Raw genomic sequence first — 26,356 nt, 5'->3', positions numbered from 1 at the left:
AAATGAAAGACACGGGCTGGAAAATTACAGCTGTTTGGTAAGTATCAGGTTATTTCCAGATCAGATGCTAGTGAGGTAGTTCTGAGTCACACAGAGGAAAAATCGTGGAAAATATACAGGATCACAGTTGGGCTATACCTCAGCCAGAGCTTGAGCTAACTACTCACTGTGGGAAGAAGGCTCTGATTTTGCCGGATGCTCGGTGCAGCTTCTGTTTGAATAAGGGGAGGCCTAGGTTAACAAAGCTCTCTTCAACTTTTGTTCATCGTCTCCTCCCTTCCACTTCTTCATATCCACGCATTTGAAAGTAAGTTCTGTATATTTTTGACCAAGTAAATCCTGTCTACTGGAGAAAATGTGTAAATCACACAAACCTTAGTTTATTTATTTTTATTGAAACTGGGTCTTGTTATGTAACCCAGGGTAGCCTTACACTTCAACACTTCAGGCAATCCTTCTGCCTCAGTTTCTCAAGTGCTGGAATTACAGGAATGACCCGCCAAGTCCGACATTAAAATCTGGGCTTTTGTTTGCTTGGTTTTTGTTTTTTGTTTGTTTGTTTTCCCTTTTTTTCTTTTTGTTTTCGAGACAGGGTTTCTTTGTAGCCCTGGCTGTCCTGGTCTCACTCTGTATGTAGACCAGGCTGGCCTCAAACTCACAGAGATCCACCTGCCTCTGCTTCCTGAGTACTGGGATCAAAGGCATGTGTCAACACCATCGGGCTCAAACTTTAGATTTTTAAAGAAAATAACAGCCATCTAAATCCTTTACCCAGAAGCTAATGACTGACTTTCTCTTAGACTACAGTTTGGAGTTTTTGTTTAGGTTTGTTTTATTTTTCGCTTTGTTTCGTTTGTTGTTTGTTTGTTTTGGGGGTTTTTTGCAACTTTTTTTTTCTGTAAATACTGCTTCTTTGAAAGTTATATATAAGCCTTCGTTGTTGGTTTATTTCCTTAAGATGGCTCTGGAAAGGAGTTACTAGCTCAGAAAGTTTGTGGCCATGGTTAAGGATACTAATTTCATCTTGCCAAACCGCACCCGGAAAGGGCTACACAGATACATTCTCCCCAGCAGGCACTTGGACCCCCACCAGATTCGCAGGTCTCCCACGGAGCCCTAGCTTCAGCGTTTGCTTGGGCTCTGCCCTGTTGTTTGTAAGAGGCAAAATCTGCTTTATTTGCTGAAACGTGTCCAGTGTTTATCTGGACCTTTTATGAAGCTCGCACTTCTGCGTAGAGGCTCCTGCTCCAGAAGCCACCTGTCCTCTCGGCCCCTCCCCACTCCGCTGTTGCTCAGAAGACAGCCAAGTCGCCCTGGCATCAAGGTGTCTGTTTGGATAGTTGCAAAGATGCCACCCGCAGAGGAGGGGGCAAGATAAAGATTAAATTTCCTGCACAAGGGCCTTTTGTCCTCCCAGAAGCTTCTTCCCTGAGGGACAGATTTTTTCGGTCCATTAGTGAACCCAGTGGTGATTCCGCCATCAGGCTTGATCATCCACACCCCCCAGGGGGCGGTCAATGTGGTTCCTGGAGCCCACCTGTGTCCTCCCTCTTTCTGGCCTCTCCACACCGCCCCCCCCCCATCCCCAGGCGTGGCCCGACGGTCCTGTCTGGAGAGGATTGCGGAGCCCGGGGCCAACTGGCTGCTTCCTCGCTGCGCTCCCGCCCTGGCAGTCCCGGGCGAAGAACAGCCACTGACTGAGCCCGCTCAATTGTACGCGCCGCGGGCGGGCAGCGCGGAGCAGCGCCGCCAGCAGCGCAGGTAGAGCGGGGCGCCGGCCGGATTGGGCAGCGGGGGGGGGAGGGGGCTGCTCCAGGACGGGGGATCCGAGTCTGTGTGGTAATCCTAGGGCCCCTGCACCCCAACATCTACTTAGTGCTCTTCTGTTTCCATCTCCAGCTGGGACTTCTATTTAGTTTCCAGACTCTCACTGCCAGGGGGTCTTCAGGTGTTTCTAACATATTAGTACCCCTGGCTCTCATCCGTGACTTCTAGCGTCCCTGGATGATGTCCCTTCCTCGCTGTGGGATCGCAAGAACTGAGTCAGCCCCCGCGGATTCCAAGGGAAGAAGGACTGCCTGTGGGGTGGAATTCAGAAGGGACTAGTCCTAGGAGCCTTTGTTGAGCCTGGGAAGAGAGCATTCCTGCTCGGGGCGCCAGGGACAGTTTGTGGGAGAACGCCAGGCTTTAGGGTAGATGAGTAATCAGGTCTCCAGGTGGAGTGTGCCACCCCAAGGATGGGTTGGGGCTGAAGAGGTGCAACTGGCGGGGCTTGTGGGTCTGGCAGCTTAGTCAGGGTTGGTGGGAAAGCAGAAAGGTGTGTGTTGTGTATTGGTTACAGAGAACACGTTGTTTCTGTTGGACCTCATGGGCTTCAGTCCTCCTTCCCCTCCCCCATCTACTGGAGCATCACATTAATTTAAATGTGCTTTTCAAAAGACTTTTTTTTTTTTTGTTTTTGTTTTTTAAATAAATGAAAGCTCAGGAGCTTTGTCACAGAATGCGTAAGAAAAAGAAATAATTTGGGGCCAGATCTAGAATTTGGGTTGACTGGCTTGCTTCTGGCTGCAGTCTTGGACACAGCAGTGGGCTCTCTTGGCCCTCATGTGTGCCCCCCACACACATGCCAACTCTACTTTCTCTTCCCTCTTAAACAGGAAACAAGAAAGTTGAGTCTCACTTAAGCAAAACAAATTCAATTCCCTCACGCTTCAGAAGGAGCCGTTAAAGGTTTTGAGTTTTGAGGCCAGAGTACTCTGTGTAGTCCAGGCTGGCCTGGCCTCGAACTCCATCTTCTTGTCTCAGGTTCCTTAATGCTGGGGTTACAGGAGTGTGCTGCTGTGTTCTTAGCTAAACAAAATAAAAAATCATCTGTTTTAGAGATGAGGAAATGGCGGCTGGCTGACTGGAAGTTATGAGTGAGTATAGGCCAGCCCTAGAGCGCCTGAGAGAAGGCTGTGTGAAGGCCCCGTGGGTGGGGTGGCTTGTCCAAAGCCTCATTTTACCAAGGAATCTGGCCCCGAGTGCCTTGGTGACTGGATTGACACAGGATATGAACCCTGTCTGGCTTCAAAAGCTAGGCTTCCAGTCATTATTTCTTGTAGTCTTCTGTCCTGTGCACACGTGTGCTGTCTCTTCCTGTGCTTGCTATCTTGGTGAGAGTCAGAGGGTCATCAAGATCCCTTATGGCCGCCGTGGGTTTTTCTTATGGACAGAATGTTTCTTAGGCTCGTAGACTATGTTTATGACCCAGATTTTGGAAGATTCTTGAATGCTCTAGGTCTATTCTATGCCTGGTCTTATTTCCCACATTATCTCTAAGATAGCTTCTTATAACTGTTGTTTTCAAATCAGAATATGTCCTAAGGTAAGGTAGCATTTGACTATTGTGTGTGTTGAGTTCCTTTCTTCTCAACTAATCCTTTTGTTGTTGTTGTTGCTGTTATGTCATTGACTTGGGAGAATAATTTGCTTTTTTGAATATAAAGTCATGGCTAAGCACAGCGGCACACACCTTTAATCCCAGAGACAAAAGTAAGATGGTCTCCCGAGTTTAAAGCCAGACCACTTACACAGCAAGTTCCAGGCCAATCAGGGCTACAGAGTACAACCCTGTCTCAAAAATCAGTAAATAAATAAATATTAATAAAATCCGAGAACATTCTAGATGTTCTCCATGAGTGCTCTGCAGGGAAGCCCAGGAACATGCTAAACCTGCAGTCCCTACCTGCTGCCCTGCATGTGTCGCTGTGGGAAGGAGCCTTCATAGTTTAGGATCAAAACAAAGCAAAACAACTAACCAGCCAACCAAGGGTCCCACTGTCTATAAAATTCTATGACTTTTTTTTTTTTCATTTTTTTGAGACAGAGTTTCCTTATGTAGCCCTGGCTGTCCTGGAACTCACTCTGCACCCCAGGCTGGCCTGGGTGCACTCCTGAGTGCTGGGATTAAAGGTGTGCACCACCACTGCCTGGCTGATGTGCTTGGTTTTCTTTGACAGTTCCTGACTCAGAACTCCAAGGCAGAGCATATAAACTAGAATTTCTTTTTTTCCCCTCCCAACTCAGGTCACAGAAACTCAAATCACCCCTCCCCACACCTACTTTGGAACTGTTGGTTGTTCAGAAATTGCCTGCCTGAAGTAGACGGTGTTGTGAGTGGTCTTGCCCCTTACCCTATACCCTGGAGGAAGAAATCCTACTCGGAGAAATCAAGAGTAATCTAGACTAACAGGCCTTGCTGGGTTCCCACACTCAGTGTAGCATTAGCCACACAGGATAGTGTTTATAAAAATCCAAAAGGACAGAGTTCAGAGATTCCTTTAGGACCATGCACCTGGAGGGGACCACGGAGTTGTCTTTCCCTAAACTTCCATATTCTAACTTGTGATCGTCTTGCCTCGGCCCCCCAAGCAGCTGGGAAGATAGCCTATGCCACCAGGCTTGGCTTTTCAGACTGATGTAAACTGATTCCCAATGGATAACTTTAGATAGGGTCTCAGGTAGAACAGGCTAGCCTTGCCTCTACCTCTCAAGTGCTGAGATTACAAATATATGCCAGCATGTCCAGTTTTATGGCATACTTGGTACTAACCCCTGAACTTCGTTCTTGCTAGGCAAGCACGCTATCAACCCCTATCTATTGGACAGATTCCAGAATGCAGGTGTCTTTCCTCCTGCTGCATCTGAACTGTACAACTCCAAGCTCCTCTCCCCTGGCAGCCATCACGCAGCTATATGATCAGAATTAGCAGGAATGACTGATTGGCCAGGACCTCAGAGCAGACATATCTTCTGTCACAGCCTAGCCCAGCAAACAGTCTTGAACTTGAAGGTGGACTTGGAAATACCTTTCACTGCATAGAAGATCCTCCAACCCACCCCCTGGTCTTCCCTGGTCTGGTGAGTGCTCAGGTAAGCTGATAGATGGACTTGCAGGCATGTCTTCCAGCAACAAAGGCTGGAGGCCAGCAAACTCCACTCACACCCCCATTAACCTACTAAAAAATAATCTAACATTACCAAAGAAAACCATTAGAATTGCACACAGTGGCATAGGCCTGTAATCCCGGCACTGGGAAGAGACAACGGGAGAAACCAGAGATAGTCTCAAAAATAAAATCAACACCTGTAGCTTGCCCATAGAAAGGGAAACACTACTTGCTATTTGATGCTATCCCTTCCACACTTCTTTCTCCATTTTCTTATGTGTTCTTTAACAGCCTTATCAAGATATAATTCACATACCTTAAAGTTTGTTCTTTTTAAATGTACAGCTCACTGTTTATAATATAGAATGTATTCAGTATTGTGAGTCAGCCACAGGTGAAACCATGTTGAATTTTATATGTATCCAAAATTTATTAGTATTTATTGCCAGAGAATTCTCATCACTTATCATCGTCATCATCATCATCGTTTTTGTTATTATTAGTATATGTGTGTGTGTGTGTGTAATGTGTTTGAATGTAGGCACATGCATGCCACAATCCACATATGGAGGTCAGAGGACAATTTTGGGGAGACACATCTATCCTTCTATCCCTCTGGGGATCAAACTCAGGTTATAGGAATACACAGCAAGTACCTTTACCTGCTGAGCCATCTCCTTGGCCCTCAGCAGAGACTTTTCTACTGTGAGGTATACAATAATTTTGCTTATCAATTGATAGCTATTTGGAATGTTTCTGCTTTGGCATTAGCATAAGTAATGCTGTTATGAAAACTCCTGAGCAAGTTTTAAGTAGACATATGTTTTCACTATTATTGGGTCTATAGCCTGGGATGGAATTATTGCATCAGGCGCTGGCTGTTCAGCTCTCTGAGGAACCTCCAGACTGGCGGACTATTTTCCATTCTCGGCAGCCCTGGATGAGGGTTCTGATTCCTCTTACTTCCACTGACACTGTAATTTTAAAAATCCTGGCTCGTGTTTGTAATAGCAGAAGTAGGGAAATGGACCAGGAGTTCAAAGTTAGTCGTGCTACACAGCAAGTTTCTAGGCTAGCCGGGCAACATGAAACCCTGTCTCAAAACATCCTGAATGTTCTCCTTTCCTCCTTCCTTCCCTCCCTCCTCCCCTCCCTCCCTCCCTCCCTTCCTCTCCCCAGCTGGCTTAGTACTACATGCTACTTAATCACTCTGCCACATCCCTAGCTTGTGCTATCTCTTTATAAAATTTGCTTTTTATGAGACAGTCTCACTATGTAGCCTTGGCTAGCCTGGAACAGGGTATGTAGATCAGGTTGGCCTCAAACTCACAGAGCACCACCATGCCCAGCCCTCCTTCAAAAAATATACATTTATGGCCAGACATGCGCACCATGGAAGTCAGAGCACAGCCATTAGAGGGTGGATCTTTTCTTCTACTGTCTGATTCCAGAGATCAAACTCAGGCTGTCAGGCGTGGCAGCAAATGCCCTTTACCCACGAGCCATCCTCCTAGCCCCTCCACTGCTCTTTGTCCTCAACAGCTTCCCTACTGGGCAATTTGTCTGGTGACTAAGAATGTATTTATCACTCATTTGTGTATCTTCTCTGGAAAAAAAAATGTCTTCTTAAATCCTTTACCCACTCACAGGAACTCTTTAATATCGTAGGTGTAAATCCCTTTCTAGATAGTTATTTGTAGCTACCTTCTCCCATCTGTTGCTGCACTTCGGTATGTGTGCATTTTTGACATAATCGATACTGCCTGGAGTAACTTCAGGGTACACAGCAGACAGATATGTGGGCTGAGCAGGTAGCGAGTCCCCTCTGAGCCGCTGCAGGTAGGCTGCTAGAGTTCCCATTCTGACTCAGCCGGTATGGGGGTACTTAAGGTGAGTCTTAATCTCCCCAAGCTTGAGCTTCCTCTTCTGTAAAATGAGGGCAATAGTAGAGCCCATTTCCTCATTTCAAGGATCATATCAGCAAACACGCAGGGCGTGGGCTGCAGGGATCCTGAAGCAGGTGCATTTATTATGCTGCCTCTTTTAAAATTTTATTTATTTTTGAGGCAAAGTCTCTACATGCTTCTGACTGTCTTGGAGCACGCTATGTAGACCAGGCTGGCCTCCAACTTGCAGAGATCGTCCTGCCTCTGCAGGGATTAAAGGCGAGGGCCACCATGCCCAGTTTACTGTGCAGCCTCTTGATCCGCCACAAGAGTGATTTCTCCTCCCTTGATTTTTTTCTTTCAATTTCCTTCTCTTCCCCTCTGTTCTCTCTCTTACACATAAGGAACATTCTGGGCTCCATTCCTGCAGTTTTACTTCACTGGTCATCCTTGAGGCGTGACGTTTACCCATTTCCTCTCCTAGAATCCAGTGTGACTAGCCATTGGGATTCCTGAGCCGGGATGGCCTCCAGCTGACATCAAACTGAGCAATCTGAGCCTGCCAGTGTGATGTTTCACTCTTAGATTCCATGCCAGGGCTGGGCAGACTGATGGCAGGAAGAGCTGTCTAGTGGAGCTTGACTGGAAGTTTCTGGACTCCAGCTCAGCACCTGGGATGGCAGACATCCCTTGCCTCCTATCTCAGTCTTCCAATCTGCAAACCAGACAGAAAACAGCGCTCCCCCATCTCCCAGGCCATGAAATGGTAAGGGATGTTTAAGGAATACTGCAGAAAGAAATGCGGGGCAAGAGGCTTTCAGACTTGGATGGCGGGGTGTCTGATTTCAATTCACTGTGCATTTATTTATGCCATGTACTCTTTGGTCTCTCCCTACAATCCAGGCTGCCCCGAAACTCATCATTTAGCCAGGCTGGCTTCACATTTGCGGCATTACTCTTACCTCAGTCTCTAGAGTGCTGAAATTACGGGAATGAGTGACCGGACGTGGCTTCATGTGGCCTTTCAACTTCTTCCTTTTATGATACTCAGAGTCTTATTCAAATGTTTTTGTTGAAGTATAGCACCTCAGAAAAGAGCACAGAGCATAAAAGTGTCCTTGCTGGGCAGTGGTGGCTCACACCTTTAATCCCAGCACTTGGGAGGCAAAGGCAGGAGGATCTCTGTGAGTTCAAGGCCAGCCTGGTCTACAGAGTGAGTTCTAGAACAGCCAGGGCTACAAAGAGAAACCTCAAAAATAAAAAACAAAAATGAAAAAACAAAACCCACAAACAAACAACAAAAAGTATTTTGATGATGATTGCCGGGTGGTGGTGGCGCACGCCTTTAATCCCAGCACTTGGGAGGCAGAGGCAGGTGGATCTCTGTGAGTTCGAGACCAGCCTGGTCTACAAGAGCTAGTTCTAGGACAGGCTCCAAAACCACAGAGAAACCCTGTCTCGAAAAACCAAAAAAAAAAAAAAAAGAAAAAAAAAGTATCTTGATGGACATGCATTTCTCTCTCTCTCTCTCTCTCTCTCTCTCTCTCTCTCTCTCTCTCTTTGAGATAAGCTTTCAACTAGATATAGGATTGGCTTCAAACTTCTAGTGATCCTCCTGCCTCTGCTTCCCAAATTCTAGGATTATAGGCTTATACTACCAAATTGGCCTAATAGTTTTTGTTTTGTTTGAGACAGGGTCTCATTTAGCCTATGCTGGTCTGGAACTCCCTGGAGAGCCCAGGCTGGCACTAAACTGACCTTCCTGCCTTTACCTCCCAACCCCTGGGATTACAGGTATGCGCCACCACACTGGACTGACGAATTGTTGTTGGATTTTTTCTATTCTTTGCTCTTGCTCTTTTTTGGCTTTTGGGGAGGAAGGCCTGCCACTCAACTCCCAAATAAATCACACAAGGAGTCGCTTTTTTCTTATAAATGCCCAGCCTTAGTTTGGCTTGTTTATTGCTAGCTTTTCTTAAATTATCCTGACTACTTTTTGCCTCTGGGCTTTTCCTTTTCTTACTTCTGTAATCTTACTTTTACTCTGTGACTGGCTGGGTGGCTGGGTGGCTGGGTGGCTGGCCCCTGACGTTCTCCTCGCCTTGTTCTGTCTTGCTCCTTCCTCTTCTCAGATTTCTCCTATTTAATCTCTCTGCCTGCCAGCCCACCTATCCTTTCTCCTGCCTTGCTATTGGCCGTTCAGATGTTTATTAGACCATCAGGTGTTTGAGACAGGCAAAGAATCACAGCTTCATAGAGTTAAAAAATCAGCATAAATGGATGCATCACTAAAACAAATGTTCCACAGCATAAACAAATGTAACACACCTTAAAATAATATTCCCCAACTAACTGTCATTGATACATTAATGTATTTAGCTCCCACATGGAGAAATAGCATAATCAAAAGCCAGAAACTCTGTGCACCGACCAGTATCCACTATTAAACCAGAACTCCTGGTTTTCACAGAAACTCATCTTTCATTGGTTTAAGCAGGAGTGAGGAGAATCTGTACCCTTGGGTCCAGATGTTCAGATGATGCTGTCAGCTTGCTTGAGAACTTAGTCATTTCTCTGTTTGCTGTTCTTCTATGTTGACAGTTTCTCTCTCCCTTGGGGATTGGCAAGTGTTCTTTTCTTTTCCCCATTTTCTATTTTAGGTTTACTTACTTCATTTTATTTGTGCGAATGTTTTGCCTGCATGTATGTCTGATGTGGGGTTAGTGAAGATCTTTTCCCATTCTGTAGGTTGTCATTTTGTCTTGTTGACCATGTCCTTTGCTTAAAAGCTTTTCAGTTTCAGGAGGTCCCATTTATTAATTGTTTCTCTCAGTGTCTGTGCTGCTGGGGTTCTATTTAGGAAGTGGTTCCCTGTGTCAATGCATTCAAGTGTACTTCCCACTTTCTCTTCTATAAAGTTCAGTGTGGCTGTCTTTATGTTGAGGTCTTTGATCCATTTGGATTTGAGTTTTGTGCATGGTGATCGATATGGGTCTATTTTCATTCCTCTACATGTTGATATCCAGCTATGCTAGCACCACTTGTTAAATATGCTTACTTTTTTCCATTTGATATTTTTTGCTTGTCAAAAATCAGGTGTTCAAAGATGTGTGGATTGATATCTGGGTCTTCTATTCAGTTCCATTGGTCTTTCTGTCTGTTCTTATGGAAATACCAGGCTGTTTTCAGTACTGTAGCTCTGTAGTAGAGTTTGAAGTCAGGGATTGTGATGCCTCCAGAAGTTCTTTTAATGTACAGGATTGTTTTGGCTATCCTGGGTTTTTTGCTTTTCCATATGAAGTTGAGTACCATTCTTTCGAGGTCGTTAAAGAATTTTGCTGGGATTTTGCTGGGCATTTCGTTGAATCTGTAAGTTCTGCCTTTCTTACAATACGGGTGGCAAAGACCTTGGATTGCATCAAGATGAAGTTCCTCCTGCCTAAGTAGCTGCCTTTAGTTTGGGAACAAGCAAGAGAACAATCAGAGATGGGAGAGACCCTCAGGTTGCCATCAGAAGTGCCGGGAACTAACAAACTGGAGTTCTGAGCTAGGGTCCTGGCCTTGAATCCTCCAACTAAAGAACTGAGCTCATAAAGCCCTCTGCAGGGGCAGTTAAGTTAAATCACTGGGCGAACACAGAGCAACTTGTGCGTGTTGGCAAGTGTGGTGACCCGTGCAGAGCAGATAGATAGCTGCTCCGTCTTCTGGGTTTTCCAGGGTGGGGTGTGGGACCCAGGAAGACCTCCAGAGTCAGCAGGTAAGATCGTTTGTGTGTGTTCTCTGCCCACTTCCAGGCCCTGCTGAGGGGAAGGCACCGAAAAGGGTCCATTCACAATTTAGACCTCAGCTTTTCTCGGTGGTGCTATTGAAGCAGGAGAGGTGGGAGAGGAATGCTACCAAAGCAAGGAGGAATGTTCCAGTCTCTTCCGTTCAAAGAAAGGAAGCCTGGGTCATTTGCAGAAGCAGACGGTACACAGACAGGAAGTTGATCCTAGTGTTACTCCCAAATGCGACCTATTAGAGGAAACAGGGCTTCTTAGACATCAGAGGTAAATCTGTCCTAGAAGACATGTAAGTGATCTTAGGATGGCTCATCTTGGCTGAGACCCCCCCGCCCCAATGCCAAGCTCTCTCCTCACAGGTGTTTACAACATCATTCCTCACAGCAAACCCAGGAAGTCAACTGTCACAGCTGGACATGGTGACAGGTGCCTGAAATCCTAGCATTTGGGAGGCTGAGGCAAGGTGATAGAGAGTTGGAGGCCATGGGGATGGGCTTTGGCGAATAAAGTGCTTGTTTAGGATGCATGAAGCCTCGGCTTTGAGCCCTGCTACCTTATACACCAGGCATGGTGATGTGCGCCCATAAGCACATTTGGAAGGTCACTGTCAAGGTCATCCTCAGCACGTAGTAAATTTGCAGCCAATGACTTTAAGTATTGCAGTCTCCATTTACAGAAGATATCAAAGCTTAGGGAGATCAAACCCCTTGCTCCAGGCTTTAAAGTTCCTGCAGTCTGGGAACTCAAACCCAGTCCTCTGTCCCTCTTGCACCAGGAAAGCCCCTCAGTTCACATTCATCTGGAAAGCTGCCAATGGCAGGGCTACTCTGGCCCCATCCTGGAGAGCTTTCTATATGTGGGGCTCTCTCCGTCCAGGGCCTCTGACTAGCCTTCCTCCTGTGTCCTCAGGCTGAGGAACCTCTAGGTACTTCCCATGGATCTGTGACTAACACAAGCAACTCTCCCAGCCTTGGACAGCAGTGGAAGGGCCAGCAGCCTGCCACGGTGTACCTCTGCTGGGTTTCTCTGCTTCTCTACCTCCATCTCCATCCTACCTTCCACTTCACTGGCTCCTCCAAAACTCATGGCTTCCAGAGAACACACTTGTTCTGGAGTCCATCACGGCTTCAGTGGTTTCTCCCCAAAGGTGATGGCAAGGACACTGTCTATTCTCTGTCTCTCTCTGTCTCTCTCAGTCTCTCTCTCTCTGTCTGTCTGTCTGTCTGTCTCTCTCTGTGTGTGTGTGTGTGTGTGTATTGAACCTGGGGCCCTGCACATGCCAGGTAAAAGCTCTACCATTGAGATCTCTCTCCAGCACTTTGCACTTGCTTCTTTTCTTGATTGAGACCAAATCTTGGGTAGCATGGAATTGCATTAGACTTGCTGTGTAGCTGAGGACGACTGTGAACTTCGGGTCCTCCTCCCTAGTTTACCAAGTGCTAGAGTCACTGGTGTGCACTGCCATACCTGGCTTATGCTGTACCTGAGATTGACTGCAGGGCTTACTAAGCTACACATCCCCATTCCACGATGTGGGGGGAGGGTGTGCATATGTAGAGGTCAAAGGACAAGTACAATTTTGGGGAGTCGCCACTGGCCTTTTACATGTGCATTCCAGGAATTTAAAACCAGCTCATTAGGCTTGGCAGCAAGGCCTTAACTGCTGAACCATCTTACCATGCCCTGTTCTGCTGTTGGTTATTGGTTATTTCTTTGCTCTTTTTGGGCTCTTTTGGGGGGCCCACCACTCAGCTCCCAAATAAATCACATGGAGACTTATTCTTACGTATGAATACCCGGCTTTAGCTTGCATTATTTCTAGCCAGCTTTTTTTTTCTATTTAAATCATCCCATCTACCTTATGCCTCTATATACCTTTCTTTGCTTCTTACTCCTTGACCTGTTGTGTAGCTGGGTGACAGCCCCTGGTGTCCTCCTCCTTCATTCGCTCCTAGGGCTTCTCCTCCCACATCTCTCCTCCTCTCTATCCTCTCTGCCTGCCAGTCCCGCCTATCCTTTCTCCTTTCTTGTTATTGGCCATTCAGCTCTTTATTAGACCAATCAGATGTTTTAGACAGGCAAAGTAACACAGCTTCACAGAATTAAACAAATGCAACATAAAAAGTGCAATAGGCTGGGTGGTGGTGCATGTCTTTAATCCCAGCACTTGGGAGGCAGAGGTAGGCGATCTCTGTGAGTTCTGCCACCGCTAGAGCTGTTACAGAGAGAAACCTTATTACAAAACAAAACAAAACAAAACAACAACAACAACAACAAAAACCAAAACAAAAAAAGAATGCAACGACACATTTTTGCATCATTAAACAAATGTTCCACAGCATAAACAAATGTAACACATCATAAAATAGTATTCTACAACACTGTTCATTTTTAATAACAAAAACGATGCTACTGTTAATTAAAAAAATCATACCACACGGAAGCACACTGTACTGTAGAAAGGTCTAGTCTTCATCATGGGAGTTACTACACTCTCCTTTCCCTACACTTTTTTCAGTCAACGCCCTCAAATTCTTGAAGCCAGATGCCTGTATTATCCCCCTTTAAAGATGGGTAAATAGAATCACAGAGAGAGTGCATGGTGCTAAGATCACAGAGCAGGAAGTAAAGAGGCAGGAGTCAATCTGAAAAGCCTGGCAGTACTTAAATATGGCCAATCACCTAAAAGTAACTCCATAAGAGCGATTCTTAAGGGGTCTTGTTTGAAAAATAGTATTTGCTAAAACAGGTGTGGTAGCACATATCCGTAATCCCAGCATTTAGGAGACGGAGGCAGAAGAAGTAGAAATTCAGGGTCCTTCTACAGCTACACATAGCGTGCAGCTGGCACAGGACTGAAGTTGGGCCTGGTGTGTGAGCTCAGGCCTTGGGCCCTAACTCTGTGCCTCCCTTTTGTAGGTCCTAATCAGAGGCATGCGGCTGCCCCGCTTCTCCAGCACTTTTGTGCTTTCAGTCTTAATAACACAGACCTGCATCCTGGTCTTCCTGGTCTCCCGGCAAATGCCCTCATCCCCAGCCGGCAGTAGGGGGCATGTGCATGTGCTCGTGCTGTCCTCGTGGCGCTCGGGGTCGTCTTTCGTGGGCCAGCTCTTCAGCCAGCACCCAGATGTCTTCTACCTGATGGAGCCGGCTTGGCACGTGTGGAATGCCCTGTCGCAGGGCAGTGCCCCTGTGCTTCACATGGCCGTGCGAGACCTGGTCCGTTCAGTATTCCTATGCGACATGGATGTATTTGATGCCTACCTGCCCTGGCGCCGCAACGTCTCAGATCTCTTCCAGTGGGCAGTGAGTCGCGCATTGTGTTCGCCTCCAGTCTGCAACGCCTTCGGTCCCGGCAACATCAGCAGCGAGGAGGTGTGCAAGTCCCTGTGCCCAACGCGGCCCTTCAGCCTGGTCCAGGAAGCCTGCAGTTCTTATAGCCACATAGTGCTCAAGGAGGTGCGCATCTTTAACCTGCAAGTTCTCTACCCGCTGCTCAATGACCCCGCGCTCAACCTGCGCATCGTGCACCTGGTGCGCGACCCGCGGGCGGTGCTGCGTTCCCGAGAGCAGACAGCTAAGGCGCTGGCGCGAGACAATGGCATCGTCTTGGGTACCAACGGCACTCAGGTGGAGGCGGACCCCCTGCTGCGCGTGGTCAGAGAGGTCTGTCGCAGCCACGTGCGCATCGCAGAGGCCGCATTGTACAAGCCGCCGCCCTTCCTGCAAGGTCGCTACCGCCTAGTGCGCTTCGAGGATCTGGCCCGGGACCCTCTCACCGAGATCCGTGAACTCTATGCCTTCGCCGGCCTTAGCCTCACGCCGCAGCTCCAGACTTGGATCCACAACATCACGCACGGCTCAGGGCCAGGAACACGCCGTGAGGCCTTCAAGACCTCATCCAGGGATGCGCTCAGTGTGTCCCAAGCCTGGCGTCACACGCTGCCCTTCGCAAAGATTCAGCGGGTCCAGGAACTGTGCGCTGGAGCACTGCAGCTGCTGGGTTACCGACCCGTGCACTCCGAGCTTGAGCAGCGGGACCTCTCTCTGGACCTCCTGCTGCCGAGAGGCATGGACAGTTTCAAGTGGGCTTCTTCCACCGATGCGCAGCAAGAATCTTAAGAGTTTTAGTGGAGAGTCCCGGTTTTGACGTTAGGGTCTAGCGGAGTATGATAAAGAAAGGGCTTGGAGAACCCAGTAGAAAGTCCACTACCAGCTGCTGACAGTGGGGTGGTCTTGCCCTGTACTAGGAAAGGACTGAGTACAAATTCCACATTTGTTTTTCCTCCCCAGATCATGATTTTCCTTTGAGCCCTCTAGGATCTGGGTCGCCATCATGTATTCTTATGAAAAGTGAAACCCCTGCCCACTTCCTCTAGTCACAGAGCAGCCAGACCCAGACTTCCTTTCCTTCTTTTTACTTTCTCTTCTCCTTGGTAATACCATGCGATAGCAGGAAACGGCGTCTCAGACCCGCTCAGGAGTCTGGCTACTGCTGCTGGCCAGCTCCTAAAATTTGTGCAGCTGCCTCTCGTTTGCCCACCCCGACCTCTGCTCACCCCTGTGCACTAGTCTCAGGGGCCAGCAAAGACTTGGACAGTTATGTGCATGTCAAGAAGGAATCCGAGAGGACGCCTCTTGTGGTTTCCTCTTAGATTCTTTGCTTGACCTTCTAGGAAGGAGCCCAGGCACACACCCCGTGCCTGAGGGTGATGACTTTTTAATGAGCCTTTGATTCATCCTGAAGTGAAAAATTCTAGTTCTGGAAATAAACATCATAAATGAACTGCATGATCCAGACTAGAGTTTACAACCTACCACGTTTGAAAATCATCCCAAGAAGTAACAGGTCTTGTCTGAGATCACACCTTTTTTCTTTTTTTTTTTTTTTTTGTAATGTATTTATTATGGAGAGTGTTCTGTCTGCATGTATGCCTGCAGGCCAGAAGAGGGCGCCAGACTTCATTACAGATGGTTGTGAGCCACCATGTGGTTGCTGGGAATTGAACTCAGGACCTCTGGAAGAGCAGTCTCTCCAGCTCCCACTGCCCAGGGGTGGTTAAGAAGGGTGAAGAAAGGAGAGAGATGTTCTTACCACTGGGGGCTCAGTAGTAAGAGGGGATGATCCAGGTAATACCCAGACATATTTGTCCCTTATAAAATATAACTAGGGGAAACAGGAAATGATAAAATTCTGGGTTCAGAGCAGAGAATCCCAAGTGTAACCTAGAGGAGCCTAGGAGACAAAGAAGAGGAGGGAGAGAGTTGGGCAGCGAGCCAAGCATAACCAGTGGCAGAGAAGACTGGCAGGATCAGCGCCTGGGGGCAGTTGGGGGCAGGTCATGGGGTGCCTGGAACTCAGGCTTGCCAGGAGCTTAGAAGAAGAAAAAAATGTCATAAAGGGTGGTTCTGCCTTGCCTTGGTCCTTCTAGACAGAGCAAGAATATTTCCTGCAAACCACACCTGCTCTGTCAGCAAAGGGCTCAGGGGGTGTTGGGCGTGCAGAAAGCTTAGTCCTGAAACAAGAGCCAGTAAGTGAACAGTAAATATTTAAAAGAAGGGCAGGCTTCCTTCCTCAGGTGAGAACAAAACTGGATTTGAGTCCACACTAAGCGCTGCAAGTCACGTAGGGACACACCCTGACACAAGAACACGTCATTGTTACCACAACATGGTCCTCGTCATGATTACTGGTTCCTGATTCTCAGCACAGGTGTGACCTTTGACAACTGGTGGAATTTAGGACAAAGGGCAGGATACAAGATTTGAAGACTTTAGGCTTTGGGAGAGGGGGGCAGGAAGGGGCTCATGTTGCCCAGGCTTTCTTCAAACTCACTGTGTAGCTCAGAATGACCTGGAAGACATGAGTATGCATGTGTGCATACATTTGTGTCTTAGTTACTTTACTATTGCCGTGATAAGACGCCATGATCAAGGCAACTTACAAAAGAAAGCATTTAATTTGGGGCTTATGATTCCAGAAGGTTAGAGTCCATGACCATAAAGGCAGGGAGTATGGCAGCAGGCATAGCCCTAGAGCAGTGGCTGAGAGAGCTCACTTCTTGAGACACAACGAGAGAGAGAGAGAGAGAGAGAGAGAGAGAGAGAGAGAGAGAGAGAGAGAGAGGAGGAAGAATAAGGAGGAGGAGGAGGAGGAGAAGAGGAGGGAGGAAGGGAGGGGGAGAGAGGGAGCAGGAGGGAGAATAAGCTAACTGGGAAATGGCTTGGGCTTTTGAAACCTCAAAGCCCAACCCTCCTCCAACAAGGCTTCATGTTATTCTTCCCAAACAGCTCTACCAAGTATTCACAGATATGAGCCTATGGGGCCATTCTCATTCAAACCACAATTCACACATATTGAATATGGGCACGTGTATGCCACAGCATGCATGCAAGCAGAGATCAGAGGACAACCTTGGAGGTCTTTCCACTTTTTACAAAATTTTTAACTTTCTTATCACTGTATGTATGATGTGTGTGTGGGAGCTCACATGTGGAGGTCAGAGGTTAACTTTGTGGGTTCCAGGGATCAAACCCGGATCATAAGCCTTTTGTGTCAAGTGCTTTTATTTCATGAGTTTTCAGTATTATCTTCAGCTCCAGAGAGAGAGGGAGAGAGAGAGAGACAGAGAATGTGTATGTGTACTTGCTAATGTAGCTATGTACTTGTGTTGTGAACCAACGTGTAGGTACTGCTAATTGAACCTCTGGAAGAGAAGTAAGTACTTTTAACCTCAGAGCCATCTTTCTATCTTCTTTGAAATAGGGTCTCTTGTTTTCTCCACTAAGCATACCAGACTAGGTAGTCTGTGAGCTTCTGGGATTCTCCTGTTTTACTGTAGGAGCCCTGAGATTACACACACACACACACACACACACACATCAACTTTTATGTGGGTTCTGGATATTTGAACTCAGGTTCTCAGAACAGCTGAGAGATAGACGCCATGCGACAGGGCTCATGTGAAGGGATTTTTTTATTGGGGGGAAGGGAATGGAAAAAGGGGGAAGGGAAAGGGGGCTGGCTTCTGGGGACAGGAGTAGAAAAGAAGAGAGAGAGAGAGATGGGAGGTGGGCAGGGCCCTTTTAAAAGGGAACATAGCGAACATGCAAACATGCGTAGGAGGTGTTCTTAGTGGCAGCAGCTGAGGTCAGGATCCTGTCAGGACCCCAAGGTCAAGCCAGTACAGATGCCTGAAGACTACCACAGGTAATTTAACAACAGTCAAGAGAATATGCAGTTAGCTGGGGGCATTCTGACCACCAAGTTCTAGAACAGGGTTAGATATTTTCCCACGGGACTCTTTAAGGAAGGGGGCAGAAACCAAAAATGGCTTCAGCTGAGATAAGATGGAGAAACCTTTGTTCTGCTACACTGTCTCCACTTCCTGAATGCTGGGATTAAAGATTTTATCCCTCCGCATGTGTTTTATGTCATACTGGGATTGAACCTAGGGTTTCAGACATTCTGGGCAAGCATGCTACCAAAGGAGATCTACATTCCCCTTCATCTTTCAAGCTTTAGTAGCTTCAAGCTATGTTAAAAACCTGTTTCTCGGCCAGGCGATGGTGGTGCACGCCTTTAATCCCAGCACTCGGGAGGTAGAGGCAAGCGGATCTCTGTGAGTTCGAGACCAGCCTGGTCTACATGAGCTAGTTCCAGGACAGGCTCCAAAGCCACAGAGAAACCCTGTCTCGAAAAACCAAAAAAAAAAAAAAAAAAAAAAAAAAAAAAAAAAAAACCTGTTTCTCCCCCTGCTGGCAATGTGAGCATGATACTTAAAGCTCTAATTTTATTTATTTACTTATTTGTTTTTGAGATTGAATCTCTCTACGTAGCCTTGGCTGTCTATATAGACCAGGTTGGCTTCATACTCAGAGAGATCTGCCTGCCTTTGCTTCCTGAGCGCCAGGATTACAGACAGGCTAAAGCCTAATTTTATTGATGGGCAGCTCAGAAAGCTTAGACTAATGTAACACAAATGCCTTAGCTGATGGAGAAGGGTCATCTGTCTATTGGTTAATAAAGAAACTGCCTTGGCCCTTTAATAGGACAGAAAATTAGGTAGGCGGAGTAGACAGAACAGAATGCTGGGAGAAAGAAGCCGAGTCAGGCAGCTGCCATGATTCTCCCACCCGACACAGACGCAGGTTAAGATCTTTCCTGGTAAGCCACACCTCATGGGGCTACACAGATTATTAAATATGGGTTAAAGCAAGATGTGAGAATTAGCCAATAAGAGGCTAGAACTAATGGGCCAGGCAGTGTTTAAAAGAATACAATTTGTGTGTTGTTATTTCGGGTAAAGCTAGCCGTGCAGGAGCTGAGCGGCAGAACACAGCCCGCAGCTCCTACTACACTTAGCCTGTGTGTGTCACTCTTCTCCTAGCTGTTGAGAGAGAGCAACTTAGCAGGGAAGGAACCAGGGCTGCAGAGATGGCCAGATTTCAGTGGTGTCATTTCATTTTGACAGACTATGGCAGAGCAGAGCAATTCACATCACAGTGGCTCAGGAACAAACAGAAGAGGAATGCATGAATGGACCAGAGCAAGAAACAGTCCCAGGGCATGCCCCGGGCAATAGGCTTCTTCCAGCTAGCTCCTACTTTTGACCACCTTCCAATAATTCCATTATGTTGGGCATCATTCAAGCCATTCACCCATTCATTTGGCCAAAACTGTCATGGTCTAATGGCCTCAGATAAAGCCCTCACAGACACACCCAGAGGTGTGCTTTACTAATCCCTTAGGTAGTTCTCAGTCCATTCAAGTTGACCATGAAGGTCCATCAGCACAGATTGTGTAATTATTTATAAACCATAGGTGAGGTGTTGGCATAGTCTAAAGACTAGCTCTTCCGTAAAGAGCACCTCTAGTTCTGTGATCACACCACGGGAAAGGACAGGGCAGCTCTCTCGGACCTATTTATTTTTTCAGACCGGGGCTTGTTATGTATTAGAATAACATGCAAGGTAGCCTGGAATTCACTATGTAGCTAAGTAGCCCAGGTTGGCCTCAAATTTGAGACACGTGTCTCCCAAGTGCTGGTATTACAAGCCTGCACCACCGTCCCAGGCTCAGGCTTTGAGCCCTTTGGAAGGGGACCCATCCCGTGTGAGGCTTCCAGCGTTTGAGTCTGTCCAGTCATCACACACGGCGCACCTCCTACCGCCAGCACCTGGGAAGTTAGGATTCATTCTTTCCAGCTCTCTTTCCTTCTCCAGTAGATCACTCTGTTGTCTGAGCTGGCCTCAAACTCAATCCTCCTGCCGCCACTCCCTGAGCTCTGGAATTAGAGGTGCATGCCACCCCACCCAATACAAGTACAAATGCAACATACGTATTTGGGGGTCCGTAGCAGAAAGACTCGGTCCATATAGCTCAGTATATGAGCTGGGATTCAATTTCACCACTTTGCCAGGCGGGGAGGTGTTGCATGGCTTTAATCCCAGCACTCAAGAGGCAGAGGCAAAGACCCAAAAAGAGGAACATGGGATGTACTCACTCATATTTGGTTTCTAGCCATAAATAAAGGACATTGAGACTATAATTCGTGATTCTAGAGAAGCTAAATAAGAAGGTGAACCCAAAGAAAAACATATAAGCATCCCCCTGAATATTAACCTTCATCAGGCGATGAAAGAAGACAGAGACAGAGACCAGCATTGGAGCACTGGACTGAAGTCTCACGATCCAAATCAGGAGCAGAAGGAGAGTGAGCACGAGCAAGGAACTCAGGACCGCGAGGGGTGCACCCACACACTGAGGCAATGGGGATGTTCTATCGGGAACTCACCAAGGCCAGCTGGCCGGGGTCTGAAAAAGCATGGGACAAAACCAGACTCGCTGAACATAATGGACAATGAGGACTACTGAGAACTGAAGAACAATGGCAATGGGTTCTTGATCCTATTGCATGTAATGGCTTTGTGGGAGCCCAGGTAGTTTGGATGCTCACCTTAATAGACCTGGATGGAGGTGGGTGGTCCTTGGACCTCCCACAGGGCAGAGAAACCTGCTTGCTCTTTGGGCTGAGGAGGAAGGAAGACTTGATTGGGGGAGGGGGAGGGAATGGGAGGTGGTGGCGGGGAAGAGGCAGAAATCTTTAATAATTAAATAAATTAATTAATAAAAAAAAAAGAGGCAGAGGCAAGTGGTTCTCTGAGTTCAAGGCCAGCCTGGTCTACAGAGTGAGTTCCAGGACAGCCAGGACTACATAGAGAAACCCTGTCTCAACCCCCCCACTCCCACCCCAAAAAACCCAAAGAACAATAACAACAACAAAACCTCACAGCTTTGGCTTCAACATCAATGATCCCAGCCAGTGTAGGAGGTCCTTCTGTTTATGTGTTGTTTTTATTGGCTAATAAATAAAGAAACTGCCTTGGCCTTTTGATAGGGCAGAACTTAGGTAGGCGAGGAGGGGGGGGAGGGAGGGGAACAGAACTGAATTCTGAGAGGAAGAAAGCCGAGTGTGAGAGAGCTGCCACGGAGCCACCAGAGTCGGACATACTGACTCTTTCCCGGTAAGCCACTGCCACGTGGCAATATACAGATGAATAAAAATGGGTTAAATCAAGATGTGAGAGTTAGCCAATAAGAGGCTAGAGCAAATGGGTCAAGCAGTGATTTAATTAATACAATTTCTGTGTGGTTATTTCAGGGCTAAGCTAGCCGGGCGGCCTGGACGAACAAGCAGCCTCTCCCTGCAACCCCCAGCTAGTAAATCACACTAGGAATAAAAGCAGACCACAGCAAAGGACCATACCACAGATTCAAAAAACGATATAATTTGACCTTCACTATGACATGCTCCCTTGAAGTTAGAAAGTCACCCAAGCACTTTTCTAAAAATACCTCAAAAACCAAAACAACTGTGAGCAGTATGGTGGGCAGTTGCGGTCCCTCTGTCTGATCTCTTCCCCAACCTGCCTTCCAGATTTATGCTGGTCTTTGCGGATAAAATAACCAGCTGCAACCTTTCCCAAAGAAGTCCACTGTCGGCTGGGTGGTAGTGGCGCATGCCTTTAATCCCAAATCCCAGCACTCAGGAAGCAGAGGCAGGCAGCTCTCTGTGAGTTCAAGGCCAGCCTGGTCTACAAGAGCTAGTTCCAGGACAGCTAGGACTGTTACACAGGGAAACCCTATCCCAAAAAACCAAAAAGATAAAAGAAAAAAAAGAAGAAGTCCATTGTCAAATGAGAGAGTCAATCTAGGAATAGCCCAGCCCAGTTATTACAGCATGTGCAGGCATAGTAAGATGAAGCATCTGCTTAGGATGCCAGAGCTAAGAACAAAAAGATTCCGGTGTACGGGTTCAGCACTGAAGCAGAAACCCACGAGTTTCCTTTGCTGTGCCTCAAGTCACAGGTTTTGGTGTCGGCATGATGAATAGCATCTGCATTCTGTGCTTTGCTATATGACTCAAAATTTTTTTTCTCAGATTCTGGAGGTGTCGGGGCAACCCGACACACACGCCCAACAGTGGCTTAGCCTTCTGCACATAGAGCACCGTGGGAAGCCTTGGGGTGAATCCTAGACTTCTTGCACACTGGGCACTCAAGAGGGAGTCTCCTGGCACAGCAGGTTCCAAACAAGCCTCAGAATCAACCCAGATGGGGTTCAGGACAAAGGCAGGAGGTGGCCTGGCTGACTGGGGACAGAAAAGACAAGTCTGGAGACCCAGAAGAGAGATTTGTGTTGCTGGGTACATATGCCTTGCCATTCTGCCAAAGCGCAATCATCACTGAAGACTGCCCAGCCCCGATTGGCTGTGCCCTGTGGGATGGTTAAGGATAACATAAGCAAGAGTCATCATTGACTCTAGTCACACTGCAGCACAACTATAGCTCTTGCTACAAAGCAGACTTGGCTTTCTCCCTCTACCCCACCCTGCCACTCACACCCCAAATCTGGGCTATTGCTTTGGCTTGCTTTGGCTGGTATAGTATAACATAAGGGCAAGCATGCCAGTTTCCAGGCTAGCCCTTGTAGAGAAGGTATCCCAGGTACTCTGTAGTAAAAAAAAATAGATTAAGCTGAGTGTGGTGGCACATGCCTGCAACTCCAGCACTTGGGAGGCGAGATTAAGAGGGTTGTCTCAAGTTCGATGCCAGTCTGGACTGCACAGTGAGTTTAAATCTAGCCTGGGCTATATAGCAAGACCTGTCTAGCAAATAAACAAAAAGACAGATTAACATGAAGGAAAAAGTTTGTTAACAATCGCCTGGAAACGCCACACAGGAGAAAAGGAGTAACCGGCTTACGACATAGGCCAGTTTGTTAAAAAAGAATAGCTAGGGCTGGGAGGTGGCTTAGTGGTGGAACACTTTCATAGTCTGCACAAGGCCCTAGGGTCTCTGCCCAGCATCTCCTCCCCACTTACCTACCTTCCCCAAAGGAATACATTTGTAGGGCCAGCAAGGTGGGCTCAGCAGGTAAGAGGATGTGCCACCAAAGCCTGATGACCTAAGTCCCATCCCTGGATCCTACAGTGGAAGGGGAAAACCAACTCTGGAAGGTTGTCCTCTGACCTTCACATGCTCCCTGTGGCATGTGGACACCTTCACGCATACACACTGCCACTAGTGATAAATAAAATAGAAATTAGAACCAACAAAGGCATTTGTAGAGAAAGGACAGAACTAAGAAAAACAGTTGCGGCTTACAAGGGTGAGGATCTGTGGAAGACAAACTTGAGAGAAAATTCATGGGGTAGGACTTGCCTGCAGAGTCCCATGGTTCCATTGTGGCTTGTGCCTGTAATCCCAGAATGCTCAAAGATGAGGCTGGAGGATTGCTACAAGTTCAAGGCCTAATGAGGTGCAGGCCAGTCTGAGCTCTAGAGTGAGACCTTGTCTAGAGGCAGAAAATGGAGAGGGTAAAGAAAGTTTTTTCTGGCATTTACTAATTTTTTTATTACCATATATATGTATGTATGTACATGTGTGTATGCATTTCTGGGGCAGAGAGTGTTGAGTAGACAGTTCATGGGGTCCGTTCTCTCCTTTCACCCTGTGGATCCCAGGCCCAGGATTGAACTCAGGTTGTCACACTTGCACAAACGAGCATCTTTATCCACTGAGCCATCTCACTGGCCCAGTGGCAATTACTATTTCTTTTCATTGTTGATTTATTTGTTTGTTTAAAGCAGGGTCTTGCCATGTAGCCCTGGATATCCTGGAACTCCCTAAGCAGACCAAGAAGGTGGCCTTGAACTCACAGAGATTCATCTGCCTTTACCTCCTAAATTCCGAATTACAGGCCTGTGCCACACACCTGGTGGTGTCTGCTATTTCTTATTTGCCTTCAGCTCAAATTTAATTTTTACATAAGAAAAGTGCTTATTTTATTTTATGTGCATGTGTGTGTATCACCTGTGTGCCTGGTGTGGAAAATCCATTTATTCAAACCACACTTTACGGTAGACCAATTTGCAGAAGGGTTACGATTGCTGATGTCCCCAAATCAACGAGTGGCACTCTGCTCCCAGAGTCCCTCGTCCAAAGGCTGCCTTGCTTCAGCTGAGGCCATGCTAATTTGGTACTTATTCTGTAGCATGTGTCTAAGAGTTTGACTAGCGGAAGGCTTTAAATTACCTAATAGGGCCGGGCGGTGGTGGCGCACGCCTTTAATCCCAGCACTTGGGAGGCAGAGGCAGGCAGATCTCTGTGAGTTCGAGACCAGCCTGGTCTACAAGAGTTAGTTCCAGGATAGGCTCCAAAACCACAGAGAAACCCTGTCTTGAAAAACAAAACAAAACAAAAAAAAAATTACCTAATAGGGGGCTAGAGAGAGCACTGGCTGCTGTAGCCGAGGACCTGAGTTCAGTTCCCAGCACCCATACGGCAGCTCACAACCGTCTCTCACTCCAGTTTCAGGGGATCCAATGCCCTCTGGCCTCCACAAGGACTGCATACACATGGTACACACTTATACAAGCAAAACACACACAGGTAGAGTAAAAATAAGTACATCTTAAAAAAAAAAAACACAGGTCAGATGGCTCAGTGGATAAAATTACTTGCTGCCAGGCTGGGTGACCTGAGTTTACTTTTTAGCCCTCACCTTGTGGAAGGGGAAAACCAATCACTGAAAGTTGTCCTCTGACTTTCGCCCTAATGCTTGTAGCAGGTGCATGTGTGTGTGCGTGTGTGTGTGTGTGTGTGGTGTGTGCACACACACACACACGATACAAACAGTAAATAAGTCAATTGCCAGGAGCTGGTGATAGACACCTTTAATCCCAGCACTCAGGAGGAAGAGGCAGGTGTGAGTTCGAGGCCAGCCTAGTCTACAGTGTGAGTTCCAGGACAGCCAGAGCTGTGACAAGTGAATTCTTTCCTTATGGCTTCTGAATTTTGTGATTTTCTCTGAAATCTTTATCCTGTTCAAGATTGCAAACATGTATTTATACTTTCTTCCAGTAGTTTTAAATTTAGCATTTTCCATCAGCAGCAATCACAGTTATAAGGAATTATATTTCTGGCCAGAATGAAGTGTGAGGCAGGGTGACTTACATTAACTTTTTCAGGAAGGCCTTTGTCACACTGCCCTCTACTGACCAATCTGTTCCTTACGCTTGGCTTGAACTGGGATCTTCCTAGTGGGCACATTTACTCCATTGAAGTGGATTAACAGGACAATTTTTTTTTTTTTTTGGTTTTTTCGAGACAGGGTTTCTCTGTGGTTTTGGAGCCTGTCCTGGAACTAGCTCTTGTAGACCAGGCTGGTCTCGAACTCACAGAGATCCGCCTGCCTCTGCCTCCCAAGTGCTGGGATTAAAGGCGTGCACCACCACCGCCTGGCTAGATTCATAGTTGATGCGCCATTTAAAAAAAAAAAATCTACTTGTGTGTGTGGCACAGGTGTACAGGTACTCTCAGAGGCCAGGAGAGGGCGCTGGCTCTGCTGGAACAAGAGTTACAGGCGATTGTGAACCCCCTGGCAGGTCTTCTGTAAGAGCAGGAAGCACTCTTAACCGCCAAGTCATCTCTCCAGGTCTCTGCACACTCCCACCTCTTGAGACAAAGTCTATGTAGTCCAGGCTGGCTTTGCACTTACAGTAATCTTTTCGTCTCTTCCAAGACCTGGAATTACAGCATGTGTTACCATACCTGGAATCGCAGGCATGTGCTACCGTACCTGGAATTACAGTCATGTGCTACCGTACCTGGAATTACAGTCATGTGCTACCGTACCTGGAATCACAGGCATGTGCTACCATACCTGGCCCTCTTATGCTTTCAGAGAGCAGTTTGTCTTCCTTTAAATTCTTTTTCATGTTTATAAAAATATGACCAGGCGCCGGGCGATGGTGGCGCACGCCTTTAATCCCAGCACTCAGGAGGCAGAAGCAGGCGGATCTCTGTGAGTTCGAGACCAGCCTGGTCTACAAGAGCTAGTTCCAGGACAGGCTCCAAAGCCACAGAGAAACCCTGTCTCGAAAAACCAAAAAAAAAAAAAAAAAAAAAAAATATATATATATATATATATATATATATATATGACCAGGCAGTGGTTGCACATACCTTTAATCCCAGTATCCAGGAGGCAGAGGCAGGTGGATCTCTGTGAGTTCAAGGCCAGACTGGTCTATAAAGGGAGTTCCAAGACAGGCTCTAAAGCTACAGAGAACCCTGTCTTGGAAAGAAAAAAAAAAGTAATGACATATTCTATACAGTGAATGAGTTCCAAGTCATCCAAGACAACATAGCAAGACCTTGTCTCAAAAACAAAGAAAGAAAGAAAAAATGG

At 47.0% G+C, this 26,356-nt stretch overlaps 1 protein-coding gene across 1 annotated transcript; it reads left to right on the top strand.

Moving 5' to 3' along the window:
- The first annotated feature begins 1,638 nt into the window (after positions 1-1,638).
- On the top strand, positions 1,639-15,454 carry Chst6 (carbohydrate sulfotransferase 6). The gene is made up of 2 exons (XM_057754110.1): positions 1,639-1,761; positions 13,519-15,454. Exon 2 carries the CDS (start codon positions 13,534-13,536, stop codon positions 14,719-14,721), a length of 1,188 nt encoding a protein of 395 aa, XP_057610093.1. The 5' UTR covers positions 1,639-1,761; positions 13,519-13,533; the 3' UTR covers positions 14,722-15,454.
- The last annotated feature ends 10,902 nt before the right edge of the window (positions 15,455-26,356 follow it).

The sequence above is a fragment of the Chionomys nivalis genome, chromosome 21 (assembly GCF_950005125.1).
Source record: "Chionomys nivalis chromosome 21, mChiNiv1.1, whole genome shotgun sequence".
Lineage (NCBI taxonomy): Eukaryota > Metazoa > Chordata > Mammalia > Rodentia > Cricetidae > Chionomys > Chionomys nivalis.
This window is presented reverse-complemented; position numbering and strand designations above follow the sequence as displayed.